Genomic DNA, 20,821 nt, shown 5'->3' with positions numbered 1-20,821 from the left:
TTCCAATGCCCTGGTATGGAACACCTCATCCTGGGCGCAGATGCGGTGTAGACGGAGGAATTGGGCGTGCATATCACTGAAGATCTGTCCTAGGCCCAGCACATTGATGCAATCATACAGAACACTTCTACTTTGTTACAAGATTGAAGAGATTGGGCGTGTTGAGAAATACTCTCTTGAACTTTTACAAGGAGGGAGCATATTAATTGTATGACGGCCTGGTTCGGTAAAGACCCACACAATCTCGGCCATGCTCTCATTTCACTACTACCATCAGGCAGAAGGTGTAGGAGTCTGAAAACTGTGACCACCAGGTTCAGGAACAGCGTCTTCCCAACAACCATCAGGTTCTTGAAAATGACACGGCATTCTGATGGATGATGTTACAACTCACTTTGAGAACACATTCATCATCTTTTGCCATTGTATCTTGTGGCCAACACAACTTTTGTTGCATCAGATTCTCATTCCCTCACTGCCAGCCTTCAGCCAACCCATCATACAAACTTGGCTTCCAGCTTCTCTTTTTGATTCTCAATCTCTTACCCATCCCTCAGGATTCCTCTTCAACTTTAAGTCCTGCCTCCGCCACCTCCAGTTTAAATTCCATTTGGAATATTTTGGAGGACCAAGAAACCAAGAACCAAGAACTTCCCTTCTCCAATTCTCTTGATCTGCTATTCCTTTGTGGCTTCCTATATTCCTCTTTCACCGATGCTACCTTGCTTTGTTCTTCAGCAACATAAGTACAAATAATATTTTGATAATAACTGCTTGATTTGTGTTACGTTAGGGTGGCACAGTGGCGCAGCAGTTGAGTTGTTGCCTTACAGCGCCAGAGGCCCGGTTTTGATCCTAACTACGGGTGCTGTCTGTACGGAGTTTTAACCTTTTCACTGTGACCACGTGGGTTTTCTCTGGGAGCACTGGTTTCATCCCACACATCAAAGATGTACAGGTTTGTAGGTTAATTGGCTTTGGTAAAAATTGTGAAATGTCCTTAGTGTGTAGGATCATGTTGGTGTATGGGGTGATCGTTGGTCGGCGCGGACTCGGTGAGCCGATGGGCCTGTTTTACCGCACTGTGTCTCTAAAGTCTAAAGTTATGCTAAACTCAGAGGAGGTTTGGTCCAGTACATCTATAACAACAATTGGCAGCACATGTTTATCTAATGTGCCAGAACTTGTGGACTGAATCTGTTTAATACCTAACTTGAAGGGCAGCAACTCCAAGAAAACATTTCCCTTGACATTGCACAGGAGTGTCAGTAAAATATTATATGCTCAGGGTCTGATTTGTGTTGGAACGTACAATAATTGACAGTTCAAAATGAGGTAGTTGCCATTTTACCAGATCATTTGATTAGAAGTGGGGTTGCCAAACAAAATTGTGATGTACAGTACAAAATTATGTGAATCTATTTTTAAGTTTAGTTTCTGGTTCACATACATCATAACAAGTGCTAACTGCTTTGCATGTAATTAAGTTAATTTTCTTTCCTCGAAAACTCTTACCAACCGTTGGAGATTGCAACAAAAAAAAGTTATTCATAAATGATCATGAAGTACAGAGCGCTTATTATTGGCATACTGTGCAAGCCAATGAATTGAAAACAGGATGGCTTTTGACTTCCAGCAAATAATCTTTTAAAGAGCAAGGGAGAATATTGGTGACCCAATTTAAAACTGGTTGAAATTTAGATAAGTGGTCTGCAAATGAATAATTTGAACCTCAAGTTCTGATGAACAGATTGGCCCTGTTTCCAAAATAGCAGATAAACACCATTTTGCCTTGGTGCCAGAGGTAGTTTTATGATCCCCAGGAATGACACCTTATACAGCAAACTTCAGAATTAACACTGTCATTTGGTGTCATTGATTTTCCACATTCAGCAAATATTCCGCGTTACAACCAACACAAATCTTCCCTTCTGGTTTGTAAAATAGTCCTAACCAATGTTGCTAACCCTTTCTGAAGAAGGGTCTCGACCCGAAACGTCACCTATTCCTTTTCTCCAGAGATGCTGTCTGACCCACTGAGTTACTCCATCTTTTTGAGCCTATCTTGCGAAATTAGGAACACCACTCACTGCATGCCATGGCCGGGGGCACATCATAACAGAAGGACTTAAAACAGGATTGGCATCCAGGAATCGAGGGAGTTTATTGTGGTGCTTGTGGAATGGAGAAGGCAAATTGCTAGCACTAAGCGTGAAGATTGGGCAATGCTTACGTACTATTATTAGGGATAGTCAGCAAGACTTTGTGTGGGGGGACAGGTCATGTGCTACAAATGTGACTGAAATTTTGAAGAAGTGACAAAAATAATGGATTGAATAGAGCAGTGGAATAGGACAAAATCTTTGACCAGGTCCTTCATGGTAGGCTGATCCATTAAGGTAACGTGGGATCCACGGAGACGAGTAAATTGGATTCAAATTGGCTAGGCCATGGAAGATAATGGATAGTAGTGGAAGGGAGTTATTCTGATGGAGGCCTGTGATCGGTGGAGTTCTGCAATGTTCAGTTCTGCGACCTTTGTTGTGTATATGTGCAACCGATCTGGATGAAAATGTAGAGGACTGACTAGGAAATTGGGAGAGGTGTGGATGGTGAGTTAGGTTGTCAAATGATGTAGATCATTTGGAAATACGGGCCAAGAAATGGGAATTGGAGTTTAATCCAGACAAGCGTGATATATTAATGTCAGATGTTAGAGGAAAGTATATTGAGGCAAGACCTTTGGGAGCATTAATGTACAAAGGGATCTTGGGATGGTCCCAGAAAGTGGCAACACAAGCAGATAAAGTTGCAGACTGCCTTGAGAGGTGCAGGTATTAAAGTAGAGATGCCACATTGCAGCTTTATAAAACTCTGGTTGAGCCACATTTGGAGCACTGTGTGCAGCTGATCGCTGCACTATAGGAAGAACATGCAGGCTCTGGAGAGGGTTCACCAGGATGTTGCCTGGATCAGAATGCATTAGCTAACTAGGACAAACTTGGATTGTTTTCTCTGGAACATCAAAGGCCTATTAGATGTAGAAGGGTCTGCAGGTGCTGTTTTACACTGAAGATAGACACAAAATGCTGGAGTAATTTAGCGGGCCAGGCAGCATCTCTGAAGAGAAGGAATGGGTGACATTTCGGGTCAAGGCCCTTCTTCAGAGTTACTCCGGCATTTTGTGTCATTCTTCCCTATTAGAAGTATATCAGGTTATGAGAGTTATAAATATGGTGGAAATCTTTTGCAAGGGTGGAAATGTCATATTCAAGAGAGCCCAGGTTTATAGTGAGAAGGGAGATCTATGAGGAAAGTATTTTTGCAGAGAGAGAGAGAGAGAGTGGTGGTGCTTGGAATGGGCTGCCAAGGGAATCCTTGGAAGCAGATACGATAGTGATGTTTAGCATGCATTTAGACAGACACATGAACAGGTGTGTATTGGAGGAATATCGATCACTGCAGACCGATGTGCAATTTATATTGGCATCATGGTCTACACAGATATGGTGAGCCAAAGGGCCTATCCTACATTCTATGTTGGGGGAAGGGAGTTGAGTCAAAAAAGGAGAAGGGTTACGGTTATTAATGACGTAATCATTGCGGAAGTGATGGTGTGGTTATTCTGTGGAAAATTGGCACAGTCATTTTTTGTTTAAACTGCAAAATTTAACTTGAATACATTGCCTACGTTTTAACATAAATTCGTGACTTTTTTTTCTCCTGAGGAAATATGCATCAAGATCTTTTGATGTATTTTAAGCCTCTCTTCAAACTTGTATTAACCTTTGTGCTTTTTTTCTCCCTGTCATCATGCTGCAAACGCCCTGTAATTTTATCCTAAAAGGTTTCTGACCAAACATTGAGTGGCGAGGTAGACACTAAATTGGTATGTATTGATTTTTCCACGGTTAATATGTAATAGTAATTGAAACAAATGAAGCCAAGCAGCGTATCAAACGCAGACTCGCCGATCGTTTCGCTGAACGCCTTCGCTCAGTTTTAGATTAGATTAGATTAGATTGGATTCAACTCTATTGTCATTGCACAAATACGGGTACAGGTACCTGTACAACGAAATGCAGTTTAGCATCTAATCAGAGTGCAAAGTAGTAAAATACTGGTTAAAACAATATGTACAATGTTGATATATTGATCTAAGAATCCGCCTAGGCTTACGCGATCTCCCAGTTGCCAAACAGTTTAACTTCCTTTCCCATTCCCACACTGACCTTTTGTCCTTGGCCTCTCTGGAGAGAAGGAATGGGTGACATTTCGGATCGAGACCCTATTTCAGACTGAACTATCAGTTGATTGGATCAACACTGAATGTAATAATGATATGACTATGATCTGTAATAAACCTTGTAAAGGGCCTGTCCCACTGTACGAGGTCATTCAAGAGCTCTCCCAAGTTTCCCCTGATTCGAACTCGGAGAATTACGGTAATAGCCGTTTGTAGGTACTCGGGGCTCTCGTGGACATTTTTCAGTGCTGAAAAAACTTCACGAGTTACCGCATTTCCCGAGTATCTGTCGTTAGCGTTACGAGCCGCTACGAGACATCCACGAGCTCCGACGTAGCCACTACGTACATTCTACGTACTTACCACGAGTTTGATTTTTTTTTAAACTCGGGAGAGCTCTTGAATTACCTCGTACAGTGGGACAGGCCCTTAATAGTGAAAGACTTGAAGAGTGGATGTGGAAAGTTTCCACGAGTGGGAGAGTCTAGGGCTAGATAGAGGTCATAGCCGCATAATTAAAGGTTGTTCCTTTAGGAAGAAGATGAGGAGGAGGAGGAATTTCTTTAGTAGGAGGGTTTCTTTAGTGGAATTATTTGCCACTGATGGCTGCGGAGGCCGTCAATTGATATTTTTAAGGCAGGGATTGATAGATTCTTGATTAGTACGTGTTATAGGGTGAAGGCAGGAGAATGGGGTCGGGAGGGAGAGATCAGCTATGATTGAATGGCAGAGTGAACGATGGGCCGAATGGCTTAAATCTGCTGCTAGAACCTACGACAGATGGCACAATGGGCTAAGTGTTCGGCTGGCGACCGGAAGGTAGCCGGTTCGAATCCCGCTTGGAGTGCATACTGTCGTTGTGTCCTTGGGCAAGACACTTCACCCACCTTTGCCTGTGTGTGAATGTGTGTGAATGTGTGTGAGTGATTGGTGGTGGTCGGAGGGGCCGTAGGCGCAGATTGGCAGCCACGCTTCCGTCAGTCTGCCCCAGGGCAGCTGTGGCTACAGAAGTAGCTTACCACCACCGAGTGTGACTGAGGAGTGAATGAATAATGCGATGTAAAGCGCCTTGAGTATTAGAAAGGCGCTATATAAATCCCATCCATTATTATTATTATTATTATTATGACCTTAGGACATCTACACTGCCCTTATGGAAGATTTTGTTTCAAAATGTGATGTATGTTCTTGTAAAAATGCAAGTTGGCAGCCAGAACTCGGGTCCTTCCTGTCTCCTAGAGTGCAAGGGTAGGATTTATTTTTGATGGAAAAAAGAAATATTGCTTATGCAGAATGCCAGTGCCGCTGAGTTGCTACTGCAGCGTTTTTGTGTTCATCCTGCAGCGTCCTCGCCTGCCCGGGCCAGCCAGTTTGCGAATGAACGCCGGCCCCAGATGCCCTGTCAATCACCCGAGCCCGACGTCAGCGCCCATCTCTCGTGACCCGGGCCCGTCATGTGACGCCCGGTTCAGTCTGCAAGTGTCAGCGGTCGCGGCAGCTCCCGGCTAGAAGTGTGAGTTTTATCCTTAATCTAATATAAATAATGTTACATCTGCCCCGTGGAGTGGGAGGAAACGGTGCATTGGTTCTCCCTGTGTATGGGAGCGTTAAAACCAAGGGGTGTAGTCAGTGGGTATTGTGTGAAGTAGACAAAAAAACAAAGATCCTATAGCGCTATAGGATCTTTGGACAGAAATGCTGGAGAAACTCAGCGGGTGAGGCAGCATCTATGGAGCGAAGGAAATAGGCAACGTTTCGTCCCGAAACGTTGCCTATTTCCTTCGCTCCATAGATGCTGCCTCACCCGCTGAGTTTCTCCAGCATTTTTTGTCTGTCTTCGATTTTCCAGCATCTGCAGTTCCTTCTTAAACAGGTATTGTGTGAGTAAGATTTTATTGTTTTGCAAAGTGCAATTGCTTCAAGCCGTTTCAAGAAATCACATCTGATCAGATACATTTTTTTTTGGTGTTGCTGTCAGTAATAGCCATGGACCATTTGCGTTTAAAGCAGCCAGGGCAACTGATCGCATGCAAGAATCTTCCACAAGATTCTGAACTTTCCCTGGGAAGAACCAACCTTCTACACATCTTTCCGTCGTGTAATTGGCTCCCACCGCCCGCCGTGGAGGCAAATATCGGCTTTAACAAATTTATTTCGCTGCTTAATTTGCCTGAGTATTTGCACATTTATCGATGGCAGACTGGGATTGATGTCATATGGGAGGTACAGTGAAGGGTGGATGTAGGAATGTCTGGTCTTGTAAACGTTTATGAACTAAGTACACATTTTGTAAAAAAATTAAACAGCATTTCATTTTTTTTCTCCTTCGCAGTACTGACTGGGCTGTTGGTTCTGAAGTTATTTTGTGGACAAAACAAACTTGAGTAATACTGTGGAAACAATGCTGTGGTACATCTTAGCTCCACAAAAGCGTGTGGGAAATTATACCACCGACTGTCCGAATGGGTCCTATATTATTTGGGACATCCTCCAGGCGTGCACTGAAGATGCCAGAGATGTAGCAAGCATAACGTTGGGATTGTTTTCTGTCATCTGTTTCATGTTTTCAGCTTTCCCGTAAGTATAATTTACTCGAATCCCAATGCCAATTAAATTAGAACTACAGATGGACACAAAGTGCCGGAGTAACTCAGTGGCTCAGGCAGCATCTCTGGAGTAAAAGGATAAGGAGTGTTTCGGTCAGGATCCTTCTTCAGACGTCTTGAGTCTGAAGTTGGGTGCCTACCTGAAATGTCACCTATCCTTTTTCTCCAGAGGTGCTGCCTGACCTGCTGAGTTGCTCAAGCATTTTGTGTCCATCTTTGGTATAAACCAGGATCTGCAGTTATTTGTTCAAAAAGGAACTGCAGATGCTGGAATATCGAAGGTACACAAAATTGCTGGGGAAACTCAGCGGGTGCAGCAGCATCTATGGAGCGTAGGAAATAGGCGACATTTCGGGCCGAAACCCTTCTTCAGACTGATGGGGTGTGGGGGGGGGGGGGGGAGAAGGCAGTTATTTGTTTCTACAAGGAACTACAGATGCTGGTTTACAAAAAAAAAGACACAAAATCCTGGAGTAACTCATCAGTTCAGCATCTCTGGAGAACATGGATGGATGATGACATTTTGGTTGGAACCCTTCTTCAGACTGATTGTGTTAAAGTGGGGGGGGGGGGGGAGAAAGCTGGAAGAAACTGAACAAAGCTTAGTAAGTGATGGGTAGATACAGGGCGGTTGTTGGGCAGATGGTTGCACAAAGCCCGGAGATGAAAAGACAAAAGGTGTGAGATAAGGATAGAAGAAGTGCACATTGTGAAGTCAGCAGAAGGAATATAGGTTAAAAAGAAAAGACACAAAGTGCTGGAGTGACTCTGATTGTGGATGATCAGCCATGATCACAGTGATGGCGGTGCTGGCTCGAAGGGCCGAATGGCCTACTCCTGCACCTATTGTCTAAGTCGGGAACTCTGGAGAACAAGGATAGATGATATTTTGAGTTGAGACCTTTCTTCAGACTGACCCATTGTGTTCTCCATAGATGCTGCCTGACCCGCTGAGTTACTTCAGCACTTTGAATCCTCGTTTGTAAACCAGCATCTGCAATTACTTGTTTCTTGTTCCTAAGATGCAGTACAGAACATCACAGGAGATCCCTTTTCCCCGTGGATATCAAACTGTACAACTCATCCACTGTCTGTTGTAGGGTAGACTGAGACTGACTTCCCCATTCTCCCTCCCCCATCCCTCCCAAATCCTCCCCAATCCTTGCACATCCCCAATCATTTCCACTTCTCAATTTAATTTCATGTTTCATGAATCTTGTGTTTATGACTGTAGGCAGATCAATTTCCCTCCTGGGATAAATAAAGTTCTATCGTATCATATTGTTCTAAATAGAATATTGGTGGAAGGGGAGGGGGGGGGGGGGGGGGGAGGGAGATATGGATGCATCCAGATGGGGCACAGGGAAGTGGGTGGAATTGAGGTGGAAATATACTTGTAATTATATATTTTGACTAAAGTGATTAGACTGACTGGCAGATAGCATTAAGGATAATCCCAAGAGATTTTATAAGCACATAAAGGGAAAAAGGGTAACCAGGGAGAGGGGGACCAGGGACCCCCCAGGAATCAAAGCAGTCAACTCTGTGTGGAGCCACAGGAGATGGGCAAGGTCCTTAATGAGTATTTCTCCTCCGTTTTTAGCGCGGAGAAAGGCAGGAGGAATGGAGATCTAGAGGTAGTCACTGGAAGTGTCTTGAGAGCAGTTAGTATTACGGTCGCAGAGGTGCTGAAGGTCCTGATGCATATGAGAAAAGTGTACAAAATCACGAGAGGAATAGATTGGATAGATGCACAGAGTCTCTTGCTCAGAGTTGGGGAATCGAGAACCTGGGGACATAGGTTTAAGGTGAAGGGGGAAATATTTAATAGGAACCCGAGAAGTAATTTTTTCTGGCAAAGGGTGGTAGGTGTATGGAACGAGCTGCCGGAGGAGGTAGTTGAGGCAGGTACTATCGCAACATTTAAGAAACATTTAGACAGGGTATAAGGATAGGACAGGTTTGGAGGGATATGGTCCAAATGCAGGCAGATGGGACTAGTGTAGATGGGACATGTTGGCCAGTGTGGGCAAGTTGGGCCGAAGGGCCTGTTTCCACGCTGTATGACTATGAATCTAAGATTATTTCAATGGCAGTATCATATTTCTATGTAGACAAATTGCAACAACATCATAAACAAGAAAAACTGGAAATGTGAAATAAGAGTCTTGTCACCGTTGTTTAAACATGCTCTGATACATGTTTTGTGGTTCTTCGAGAATAACAGGCCTAGGCTTGTCCCACTCCCGCCTTTTCCAGCTTTTCTTTTCTATTCCTATTAGTCTGAAGAAGGGTCGGGCCCAAATCATCGCTTATTCATACCTCCTGAGATGCTGCCTGACCCGCTGAGTTCCTCCAGCACTTTGTGCATTGCCCAGTTCAGCAGTACTCTGTGGTTAGTTGAAAAAAAAGCTAAGCAAAAAGCCATGACGCAAGCAGATTGAGGAAATAAAGTGCAACTTGCATCATTGTGCATTGTGACATCGGTTTGTGTGTACAAAGTCTACTCCATTATTTCCAGCAGGCAAGTCTTTTATCTGTCTGTTTGTTGAGTTTAGTTTAGAGATACAGCATGTAAACAGGCCCTTCAGCCCGTTGTCCAAACCAACCATCACACTAGTTCTATGTTATCCCACTTTCTCTTCCATTCCCTGCACAGTAGGGGAAATTTACAGAGGACAATTAACCTACAAACCTGCACGCCTTAGTGATGTTGGTGGAAACTGGAGCACCCGAAAGGAAACCTATGTGATTGTAGGGGGAACGTGCAAACTCCACACAGGCAGCACCGGGGGTCAGGATCAAACCCGGGTTGCTGTTGCTATGAGGCAGCAGTTCTACTAGCTGCGACACTGTTCACCCCTATTCTGAAAACACTTGATCGTACTGGGATGTAAATTCCATCACTACCAGTTGCTCACAACACATTATTCAAATAATCTAGTTCATGAACAGCTTAGAGAAGATGAAATGTTTAACTCTGGGTAAACCTCAGTTTTCATTTGGATGGATTGGATGACCAGAAAGCACAAATTCCAATGAGTACAGGATCAACCTTTCTTCATACATCAATCCTGTCTTCCCAGGAATCAACCTCATGGACTTTCCCTGCAGTGCCTTCATTGCAAGGACACCAACACTACAAATGTAATACGTACAGTTGCGTGAAAACTTCCTGACTCCAGTCACTCCCTCTTCTCCCCTCTCCCATCAGGCAAGAGGTACAGAAGTGTGAAAACACACACCTCCAGACTCAGGGACAGTTTCTTCCCAGCTGTTATTAGGCGACTGAACCATTCTATCAACCACTAGGGAGCGGTCCTCAACTACTATCTACCTTATTGGAGACCCTTGGACAATCTTTAATAAGACTTTACTGGACTTTATCCTGCACTAATCATTATTCCCTTTATCATGTATCTGTACATCATTGTAATCATGTATTGTCTTTCCGCTGACTGGTTAGCACACAAGCAAAGCTTTTCACTGTACTTCGGTACACGTGACAATGAACTAAACAAACTAGCTCATTTATCTCAAGCAATAAAGGATATTTTTACCTTCCATTCACCTTTCTAATTACTTGCAACACCTGGATGCTAACTTCATATGTTTCTTACTCAATATTTTTCAAATCCAGTTACAACTTAACTGCAGAAAAGCACTCCTGAATCATCCAAAGAGAAGAAAATCTTCTTGATTAGTATGGGTGTCAGGGGTTATAATAATAATAATAATAAATTTTATTTGTGGGCGCCTTTCAAAAGTCTCAAGGACACCTTACAGAGATTAACAAGAATAATAAAACATATAATCGGAATAAAATAAATAATAAAGACATCACCAATACACAAATTAAAAACAGAATTCGAACCAAAGACAAAAAATCAAAAACACAATGTGAAGAGAGAGCAGCGGCAGCCAAACCGTGCCAGCGTACACTCTCCCTTCCGACAGCCATCTTGGACACAGACTAACATGTTTACTTACACACAAATAAAAAAGGAAATAGGCAACGTTTCGAGTCGAAACCCAAGGGTTTCGACCAGAAACGTTACCTATTTCCTTCGCTCCATAGATGCTGCCTCACCCGCAGAGTTTCTCCAGCATTTTTGTCTACCTTCAATTTTCCAGCATCTGCAGTTCCTTCTTAAACGTATTATTTTCAGTGTTTCGTTTCCCTGTTGAGGAATGTTACCAAGTAACTCCCTTTTTATTTAGACAGTGTTACAGTTCCTACAAGAATGGGAACATGGACGAAGCTCTCTCTCTCTGGTTCCTCTTGGGTTGGTTGGGAGGTGACTCGTGCAATTTTCTTGGTGCTTTCCTGGCTCAACAATTGCCTCTGCAGGTAAATGATCGCTGTTTGGTAAACTGCTAAGAGTATTATATGCACGGAATGCTTTTGGTATTACAGGTGAGGAATAATCTGCTATCAAAATTGGATATCTGAAGTGTTGGAGTAACTCAGCGGGTCAGGCAGCATCTCTGGAGAAAATGAATAGGTGATGTTTCGGGTCAGAACCCTTCTTCAGATTTACTTAGAAAACATAGAAAATAGGTGCAGGAGTAGGCCATTCGGCCCTTCGAGCCTGCACCGCCATTCAATATGATCATGGCTGATCATCCAAAATCAGTACCCCGTTCCTGCTTTTTCCCCATATCCCTTGATTTAATTAGCCCTAAGAGCAAAATCTAACGTCTTCAGATTCTTCACAGTCTAAAGAAGGGTTCTGACTTAAAAAAAAATCACCTATTATTTTACCCCAGAGATGCTGCCTGACCCACTGAGTTACCTCAGCACTTTGTGTCTATCTTTGGTATAAACCAGCGCCTGCAGTTCCTCCCTACACCAAAATTAGATCAACACTGAATGTAACTAAAATATGACTTTGATCTGCAATAAACAAAGGCTAGATCCACTAAATTACCCATTCAAGTTAATATTAATGCATTGTGTGTCAGTATTGCAGCATAAGAATTAATTTGCTGTATCTTGTAAAGGTTTGGGTTTCTGTAGATTCTATAAGATTATTTTTTATGGTATCCCATTAGGCCAGAGATTCAGAGGATATAGAGTTAAGGTGAGAGTGACAAGATTTCATAGGAACCGGAGTGGCAAATTTGTCTCTCAGATGATGGTCGGTATATGAAACGAGCTGCTGGAGGAGGTAGTTGAGGCAAATACCATAACAGCCCTTAAAAGATAGTTGGATAGGGAAGGTTTAGTGAGATATGGGTCAAACACGGGCAAATGTGTAGATGGGACATCTTGGTTAGCATGGAGGGGTTGGGCCAAAGTCCCTGTTTCCATGCTGTATGGCTGTGACTCTACCTCATATTTCTACGGTTGTTATTCACTCTTTCAGACTTACACCGCTGTGTACTACGTGATAGTAGACATAGTCATGGTCTCGCTGTATTGTTATTACAAAGTGAAGAACCGATCCAGACCAGGTGAGCTACTCTTTCCCAACTGCTGTTGCTCCATACGTTTTGAGGTCCTTTACCAAATTCTCTGTTTTTCTCATAAGTATTAAACCAACTGAGAGGGTTTTTTTCCTCATGTCATGCCATAGATATAACGTGCTTTGTAAATGTTGCAGCCAAGCACACACTGCGTGCTCACTCATAGAATCATAATGACAATAAAGAAACAGGCCAGTCAGCCCATGCACTGGGCTAATCATAGCAATCACAGTTTTTCAGATTAAGTGCCTAATATATTAATTAGATGGGACACGTTGGCCGGTGTGGGCAGGTTGAGCTGAAGGGCTTGTTTCCATGTCGTAAGCCTCAATGGCCTCGTATTTTATCCTTTACAAACCTATAATATTATAGTCTAACCAACATCACTGAATAATGTGAGTCACGCCGCCAACTCCAACTGATATAGATCTATTTTCTTTAGCTGCTCATAATAGGACAACCCTCTCACCCAGGGAATTAGCCAGTTTGAATGGCCTCTTATGTCCCTTCTTAAATAAGTAGAACAAAACCATGCATTCTATACCAGACACGGCCAATTGCCTTCTCAGTTGTGACAATGCTCTATTTTTAAACTCCAACCACCAAGACAGAGAGGCAAAGATGCCAATTGCTTTCTTAATAGCTATCTTAATAGCTTGTTCTATTTGTCTGCGAACTTGTGTTTCATGCTCAGATTTATGGCGTCTCTCCATTTAGATGATGCTAAACAGGGTCTCGACCCAAAACGTCACCTACTCCTTTTCTCCATAGATGCTGCCTCACCCGCTGAGTTTCTCCAGCATTTTTTATCTACTTTCCATTTAGATGATAATCTGTTTTGTTGCACATCGGAGAAAAGAACCTCATCTTTTGATTGAGCCTTTAGGAGTTTGTATTCTATTTAGTGCATTCTGAGCTATTTGAAAAGATTACTTGAGCTCCTTCTGGGCAATTAGATGCAGACCAACCTCCCTTCTATTGACTCCATTTATACCTTGGCAAAGCCTGCAGCATAATCAAGGATGAGTCACATCCTGAAAACTCCCTCTTCTCCCCTCTCCCATCAGACACAAGGTATAGAAATATGAAAACGCCCACCTCCAGATTCAGGGACAGTTTCTTTCCAGCTGTTATCAGGCATCCTACTGCAACCAGAGAGCAGTGCTGAACCTCTTTGGTGACCCTCAGACTATCCTTGATTGGACTTTGCTGGCTTCGCCTTGCACTAAACGTTATTCCCTTATCATGTATCTATACATTGTAAATGGCATCGATTGTAATCATGTATTGTCTTTCTGCTGACTGGATAGCACGCAACAAAAGCTTTTCACTGTACCTCGGTACACGTGACAATAAACTAAACCAAACTAAACTTGTAATTTAAAACTCATCGAGTTGTATTTTGTTGTTTAAATTGTTCCGTTGTCATCTCTATGTTGCACCATTTCCTGTTTTGAAATGTAAACAACCTGTATTCCACCCTATCAAAACATTTGTTTTTCCCTAGCTACATATTTCGACATTGTCTGGTTCTGATGAAAGTGGACAAACATTACATTTTTATCACTTTTTCCATCTAGAGGTTGTTCTCTGGTCTATTGAATATTTCCAGCACTTGTTTTTTTTAAACTCGTCTTTACTCTTCACTAAGCAAATGCAGCAAACTCTGTCTAAGTGTTGAAATATATTGGTGCAAATAATCCAAAACTGTGTTTTCTTACAGATGGGACTGCAATTAATATTGTTGTCATGTTTGTGATGCTTGGAGCAGCTGGTTCCTTAATACCGGGCAGCCATGTAATATATCCAATCGGAGAAAAACCAAGATTTAATAAACGCTCTCTTTTGGCTATTCCACAATTATCTGCTAATCAGGTCAGTTTCTAACTTGAGAATTCGCACAAACGATACCGCTTGCCCCGGTCTATTGTGCAGGATAGAATTGCCCCTAATGATGCTAGTGTACGGGGATAGCTGGTCAGCACAGACTCAGTGGGCTGAAGGGCCTGTTTCCACGCTGTATCTCTAAACCAAATTATGATATATCTTGATCTTCATAATTACTACAAGCTTGTACTGCAACTTATAGTAAATTTACATTGACCACAAGCTACAGGGAGAAGACAATAGACAATAGGTGCAGGAGTAGGCCATTTGGCCCTTCGAGCCAGCACTCGAGAAGTTGGATAGACTTGGATTGTTTTCCCTGGAATGTCCGAGATTCAGGTGAGACTTGATAGAAGTTTATAAAATTATAAGAGGCATAGATAGGGTAGACAGCCAGAACCTTTATGCCCAGGGTGGAAATGTCCAAAACTAGAGGGCGTGGCTATAAGGTGAGAGGGGGAAAGTTTATTGGAGATGTGCAGGGCAAGTTTTTTTTACACAGAGCAGCGGGGATCTGGAACGCACTGCGATCCGGTGGTGGTGGAGGCAGATACGATAATCGCGTTTCAGATGCTTTTAGATAAAGCACATGGAAGTGCAGGGAATAGAGGGATATGGATCGTGTGCAGGCAGATGAGATCAGGTTAACTTGGCCACATGTTTGACACAAACATTGCTATAGAAGCCTCTTGCATGTTTTCACACATTAAAAGCAACATATAGTTCCTTAAAATCCTAAGATTCAATTACATGAAAAAGAGTTCAGCTGCTGCTCATTTTCGATATGACCTTGTGCTTGTTTTCTTTGTAATTTGATTTGCAAACTGTTTAATCTGTAATTTTGAGGGGGTTTTTTTTCTTTGCAGGCATTTACTCCCAAAGAAATCAGTGGATTTGTAATTGGATCATTTTCATCAGTATTCTACCTGGCATCCAGGTTACCTCAGCTGTGCAGAAATGTAAGTGCATTTCAGGTTAATAAACTGGATAGGTGGGCAAATGGGGCTAGCATAGATAGGGACGAGATGGGCCGAAGGGCTTGTTTCCGTGCCTTATGACTCTGACTCCATTAAGGTTCCTAAGTTCATGTGAGGAGCAGAATTAGGCTGTTCAGCCCCCCAAGCCAACTCTGCCATTCAATCATGGCTGATCTATCTTTCCCTCTCAAAGTGTGCAGGCTCGAAGGGCCGAATGGCCTACTCCTGCACCTAATTTCTAAACCCATTCCATGAATATTAAAAGCATTGTTCGGTATTGATGCTATATGGAATTCATAAAATCCAGAACACTCATTCTCCATAGAAGGAACATTCGAAGTCAAACATTGCTCTTTATATCAGGCAAGCTGGATCAGGGAACTGATTCATCCTACCACAACCAGAGAGCAGTGCTGGACTACTATCTACCTCTTTGGCGACCCTCAGACTGTCTTTGATCGGACTTTGCTGGCTTTAGCTTGCACTAAACGTTATTCCCTTATCCTGTAATTGGCTCGATTGTAATCATGTTTTGTCTCTCCGCTGACTGGTTAGTGCACATCATTGTACCTCGGTACACGTGACAATAAACTAACTCTGTCATTTATACATTTTTCGCAATTTATTCCGCAGATGAAAAGGAAGTCTACCAAAGGCATATCCCTTTCCCTCTTCGCCCTGATGATTATAGGGAATCTTACATATGGCCTGAGTGTGCTGCTGAAGATCCCGAGACGAGGGCAAACCGAGGCTAACTACGTGGTGCATCACCTTCCCTGGTTGGTGGGCAGCTTGGGGACCATGGCGCTTGATATAATGGTATCCTTTACTTGCCCAAACATTCTTTCTTTCCTCCAGAGGTACCTCGTGGCCAGATATCCAGCAGCCAGTCTACTTGGAGACCTATGTAGGTCTGGAGAGAAGAATAGGTGACGATTTGGGTGAGGAGCCTTCTTCAGACTGGAGACATGTGTAGTTGGTTGCTGACAGCTGTGTTTCCACTGGTCTATTAATGGATGTGGAGGCTTTGGAGAGGGTGCAACAGAATTTGCCAGTATGCTCTTCTAACTTTCTTTCTCCCCCCCCCCCACCCCTGCAGTCAATCTGAAGAAAGGTCCTGACCTGAAATATCACCTATCCATGTTCTCCAGGGATGCTGCCTGACCTGCTGAATTACTCCAGCATTTTGTGTCTTTCTATACCAGAATGATGTCTGGATTAGGGGTTTGTTTAAGAAGGAACTGCAGATGCTGGAAAAAATCGAAGGTAGACAAAAATGCTGGAGAAACTCAGCGGGTGAGGCAGCATCAATGGAGCGAAGAAATAGGTGACGTTTCGGTCGAGACCGTCCTTGGAAGGAATAGGTGACGTTTCGGGTCGAGACCCTTAGGGTCTCGACCCGAAACGTCACCTATTCCTTCGCTCCACAGATGCTGCCTCACCTGCTGAATTTCTCCAGCATTTTTCGCCTACTCCGGATTAGGGGTTGATAGGTACAAGGAGGGTTTGAACAAACTTGGGTTGTATTCTCTAGAGCGTTCTCTGGAGGTTGAGAGGAGATCTGATAGAAGTATATAAAATTATGAGAGGCATCGATAGGGGGAACGGTGAAAGCCTTTTTCCCAGGGTGGAAAGGTCAAAGACTAGAAGGCATGAAGGCTTAAAGGTGAGAGGGGCAGAGTTGAAAGGAGATGCTGGGGTTGGTGGTGGAGGCAGATATGATCATGGCATCTAAGAGGCTTAAGGATAGGCTCATGGAAATGCAGGGACAGGAGGGATGTGGACTGTGTGCAGGCAGATGAGGTTCGTTTATCTTGGCGTCATGTTTGGGAGCCTGTTCCTGTGCTGTTTTCCACGTTCTAATAGCGTTATGTGGACGGCACGGTGGCGCAGCGGTAGAGTTGCTGCCTTACAGCGCTTGCAGCGCCGGAGACTCCGGGTTCGATCCCATCTACGGGTACTGTCTGCAGAGTTTGTGCGTTCTCCCCGTGACCTGCTTGGGTTTTCTCCGAGAACTTCGGTTTCCTCCCACACTCCAAAGACGTACAGATTTGTAGGTTAATTGGCTTTGTAAATGTAAAAATAAATTGTCCCTAGTGTGTGTAGGGTAGTGTTAATGTGCGGGGATCACTGGTCGGCACGGACCTGGTGGGCCGAAGGGCCTGTTTCCGTGCTGCATCATCATTCCTATAACACGGTGCCCAAAACTGACCAAAACTATACCCTAAATGTGGCCTCACCAATGTCTTGTTTAACTGCAACCCAACCGCTATACTCAATAGGTACACATAAATGCTGGAGAAACTCAGCCGGTGCAGCAGCATCTATGGAGCGAAGGAAATAGGCAACGTTTCGGGCCGAAACCCTTCTTCAGACTGAAGAAGCATTGCCTATTTCCTTCGCTCCATAGATGCTGCTGCACCCGCTGAGTTTCTCCAGCATTTTTGTGTACCTACGATTTTCCAGCATCTGCAGTTCCTTCTTAAACTCTATACTCAATACTCTGTCTGATGTATTGGGGAGAGGTGGGGAAAGCTCTCCCCTGGATCATGGCCTGCTGTGACCTGGATCATCTAGAAAGCTCAGCAGTCATCTTAGGTGTCAAAATTGGGAACACTTGTTTTTCTGATTTTTCTTTATGTTTGTGATTGCCAAAATCATTTTGACGTTGACGTTTGTTTCTCCTTAATGATACCTCAGATTTTAATTCAATTTGCTATGTATAAAACACAGAGCTCCGAAAGTGAACTATTAATTCCTAAAGTACCACGGAAATCATTACACTAGTGGGGACATCTCTTACGTAACGGGAAGCTACTTCCACCAGCTGAACCGGGCAGAACCAGGTTCATTTTAGAAACATCCAAATTCTTGCTGGATCTCAGCGCATTAATTAATCTTGACTATAAATATATATATTTTGCAAATATCCTCGAGTCCCAGACACTCGCTTTGTAAGAACTCGCCGCACAATCCGGACCTTCAAGCATCATCATGTTCCAACTGGTTGAAGAGGATCAATCAATGCACAATGTTAATATCTTTGGAAATCAGTGGACGAAAAGAATTGAATGAAAGATCAGGGAAAAAGAGTGTAAAATCTTATCTAATCATTTCATGTGAGGCAATGATTTTTGTCTACCTCAAAATAATTGTGGGCTTGTCCACCGAACTGCAACATGCGATCGCTTTCTTTATCCGTGTATAATGAATGCTGCTGCGGACACATTGGGGGCTGATGTCAACATTTAACATCAACAGGCCTTTTTTACGTTGGTCAGTGATTTTGATCGTGAATGCTTGGAAGAGGAGTCGGATCAAATCTCACACCAGCAGATGCTGTAGTCCAGAAATTAACTGGCCAATATTGTGTTACAATTCGGGAGGCCTGGTAACGCTGCCTAGACAAGATTGTTATTCTTGTCCATCTTGCAATGATTTAAATTACCAGTGGGTTTTCATTAGACTTTTATTGAATCTGAAATATCAATACAGATATTCACCTGTTTAAAAATAGAAGGAAGCACTGGACATCACAGTGGTGCATGCAGCTGGTAGAACTACTGCCACTCTGGCCCAGTGACCCACCTTCAATCCTTACCTCTGATCTCTGTAACCGGTTTCCTGTGGGTGCTCTGGTCTCCTCCCACATCCAAATGAAATGTGTGGGTTTAGCAGGCAACTGGCCACGGTGAAATGGCCCTGTTGTGTAGACGCATTGCCAAATTTGTTGTGGGGATGGTGGTTGACGGAATTTGGTGTAAAAGTGGATGTTGACATAGTGGGCTTGTTTCCATGTTGTGTCTCTCAACTCTACGACAGTCCTGGTGAAAATATTGCCTGGTATGGTGATGAGCCATTCCAAACAGGTGGCCCAATCTGTTATTCCTTGTTTCTGCTGATTATTGGTGATGACATTCCTAAGGTAGCGAAGCATAAAGACGTTGGCCAAGTTGCAGATTTCTATCCAGTTGTCTGAGCTTGGCCATGTCTAGGCGATGTCTCCAGGTAAGCATGCACTGGGGCTTGGCCATCACACATTCCAAAGTTGACTATCCAACTGACACTTGATGGGATATGACCACTAGAGCTGAATTAGGCCATTCGGCCCATCGAGTCTACTCCATCGTACAATCATGGCCGATCTATCTTTCCTTCTCAACCCCAGTCTCCTGCTTTCTCCCCATAACGATACATTTACTAATCAAGAATCTGTTAAAGAATCTGCTTTAAAAAATATCCTTGTACCCCAACAGGACTTTGGGGTATAGAGGATGGTTCTGGGCAGCTAATGATAAATACAGTTCTAGTTTTGGAAGCCATCATCAGTGTTGAAACATGATATGCCTTGTGTGAACTCCAGTGACAAGATCAAGGCAAAGTATTATCCAGTTCCTTCAGATAATTGTCCAACTGCTTATATAACCCCCCCCCCCCCTTGACATTGCATTATGTTCTAACCATTCAAGGTAATTTATTTTCCTCCTGATAATCATACAACTAATTGGCATGGAGACGGATTATTTCACTCTGCAGAGTCCATGCCAACCAAGTTTGCATACTGGGCTAGTCCCATTTGCATTTGGCCCACAACCCTCTAAACCTTTCCTATCCACATCTGTCCAAATGTATTTTAAAAGTCCTAATTGTATCCGCTTCTATAGCTTCCTGTGACATCTCACTCCAGATATGGACTAATCTCAGTTTAAAAAAATTGCCCCTGAGATCTATTTTCAACACCTCCCTTCTCACCTTAAGCCTATGTCCTCTAGTATTTGAATCCTCTATCCCGGGGAAAAAGACTGTGAGCGTTCAGTTTTATCATGATATAGTACACCTCAATTAAATCAATCCTCAGCCTCCTGCATTCCAAAGAAAAATGTTTCAGCCAAACCAAGGTTTTCCCTATAACTCTGGGCCACGGGCCCAGGTAACTTCCTTGTTTCTTTGTCAATAACATTTAGATATGCTCTATCTATATTCCTCACAGTTTATTCAATTTGCTCACTTTTTAAAACTCAATCTTAGTGTCACCTCGTTTAATTTTACCTCGAGAATATCAGCGTTATTATAATGCAAAAGAAGTCAAATATAGAATGATAGATCCTTTGATAAGTTGCACTTTACATAAACGAGTTGATGTCTAAAAATGTACTCTCTCATCAAAGTAGCGATATTTTAAAATTGCACTTTATTTTAAGAACTTTTTATTTAGCCTCTTTTTGGAATGAAACCAGAGTCTCTTCCATGTGCGCTATCTAAAAATAGAACGCTCTTGCTGCCTGGATTTCATCAGCGGCAGAACCCAGTTCCAAGTCCTGGACTCGATGCTACTTGAAAGTAATGAGATCGAGATCTGTCGCACAAATGTGTTGGGTTTTTTGTTTATCTCCCAATGCTGAATCTGACCATTAATGGTTAATGCAGTCGCGTGTGGGCAAGATGCCCATCTACCTACACGAGGGCTAGTGAGAGCGGTGCTCCTACATCATTATTATAATCAACTGGAACTTTAGGCTCTGCTTCCACACTTCATTGTCTGAAACGTTATGACGCTCATCTGGACTCGACTAGCCGCTCCTCACATTTAACAACATTTAATTTAAAAATATGCACCAAAGTTTGGCCTTTTTTTT

General features: G+C 43.1%; 1 protein-coding gene across 3 annotated transcripts in view; it reads left to right on the top strand.

Annotated features, from left to right (window-relative positions):
* The window catches only part of slc66a1 (solute carrier family 66 member 1), a 24,628-nt gene extending 3,807 nt beyond the window's left edge, over positions 1-20,821 (top strand). Inside the window, exons 2-9 of one of the 3 annotated variants that reach the window (XM_033048335.1) lie at positions 5,591-5,759; positions 6,579-6,823; positions 11,078-11,203; positions 12,222-12,309; positions 14,045-14,196; positions 15,075-15,167; positions 15,819-16,004; positions 17,886-20,821. In XM_033048335.1, the coding sequence (XP_032904226.1) occupies positions 11,105-11,203; positions 12,222-12,309; positions 14,045-14,196; positions 15,075-15,167; positions 15,819-16,004; positions 17,886-17,972 (705 nt within the window). In that variant the 5' untranslated portion in view covers positions 5,591-5,759; positions 6,579-6,823; positions 11,078-11,104 and the 3' untranslated portion in view covers positions 17,973-20,821. Of the gene's footprint in view, positions 1-5,590; positions 5,760-6,073; positions 6,120-6,578; positions 6,824-11,073; positions 11,204-12,221; positions 12,310-14,044; positions 14,197-15,074; positions 15,168-15,818; positions 16,005-17,885 lie in introns of those variants that run through there. The other 2 variants (XM_033048333.1, XM_033048334.1) reach the window with 2 other exon arrangements.

This window comes from Amblyraja radiata, chromosome 31, assembly GCF_010909765.2.
Source record: "Amblyraja radiata isolate CabotCenter1 chromosome 31, sAmbRad1.1.pri, whole genome shotgun sequence".
Classification (NCBI taxonomy): Eukaryota; Metazoa; Chordata; class Chondrichthyes; order Rajiformes; family Rajidae; genus Amblyraja; species Amblyraja radiata.
This window is presented reverse-complemented; position numbering and strand designations above follow the sequence as displayed.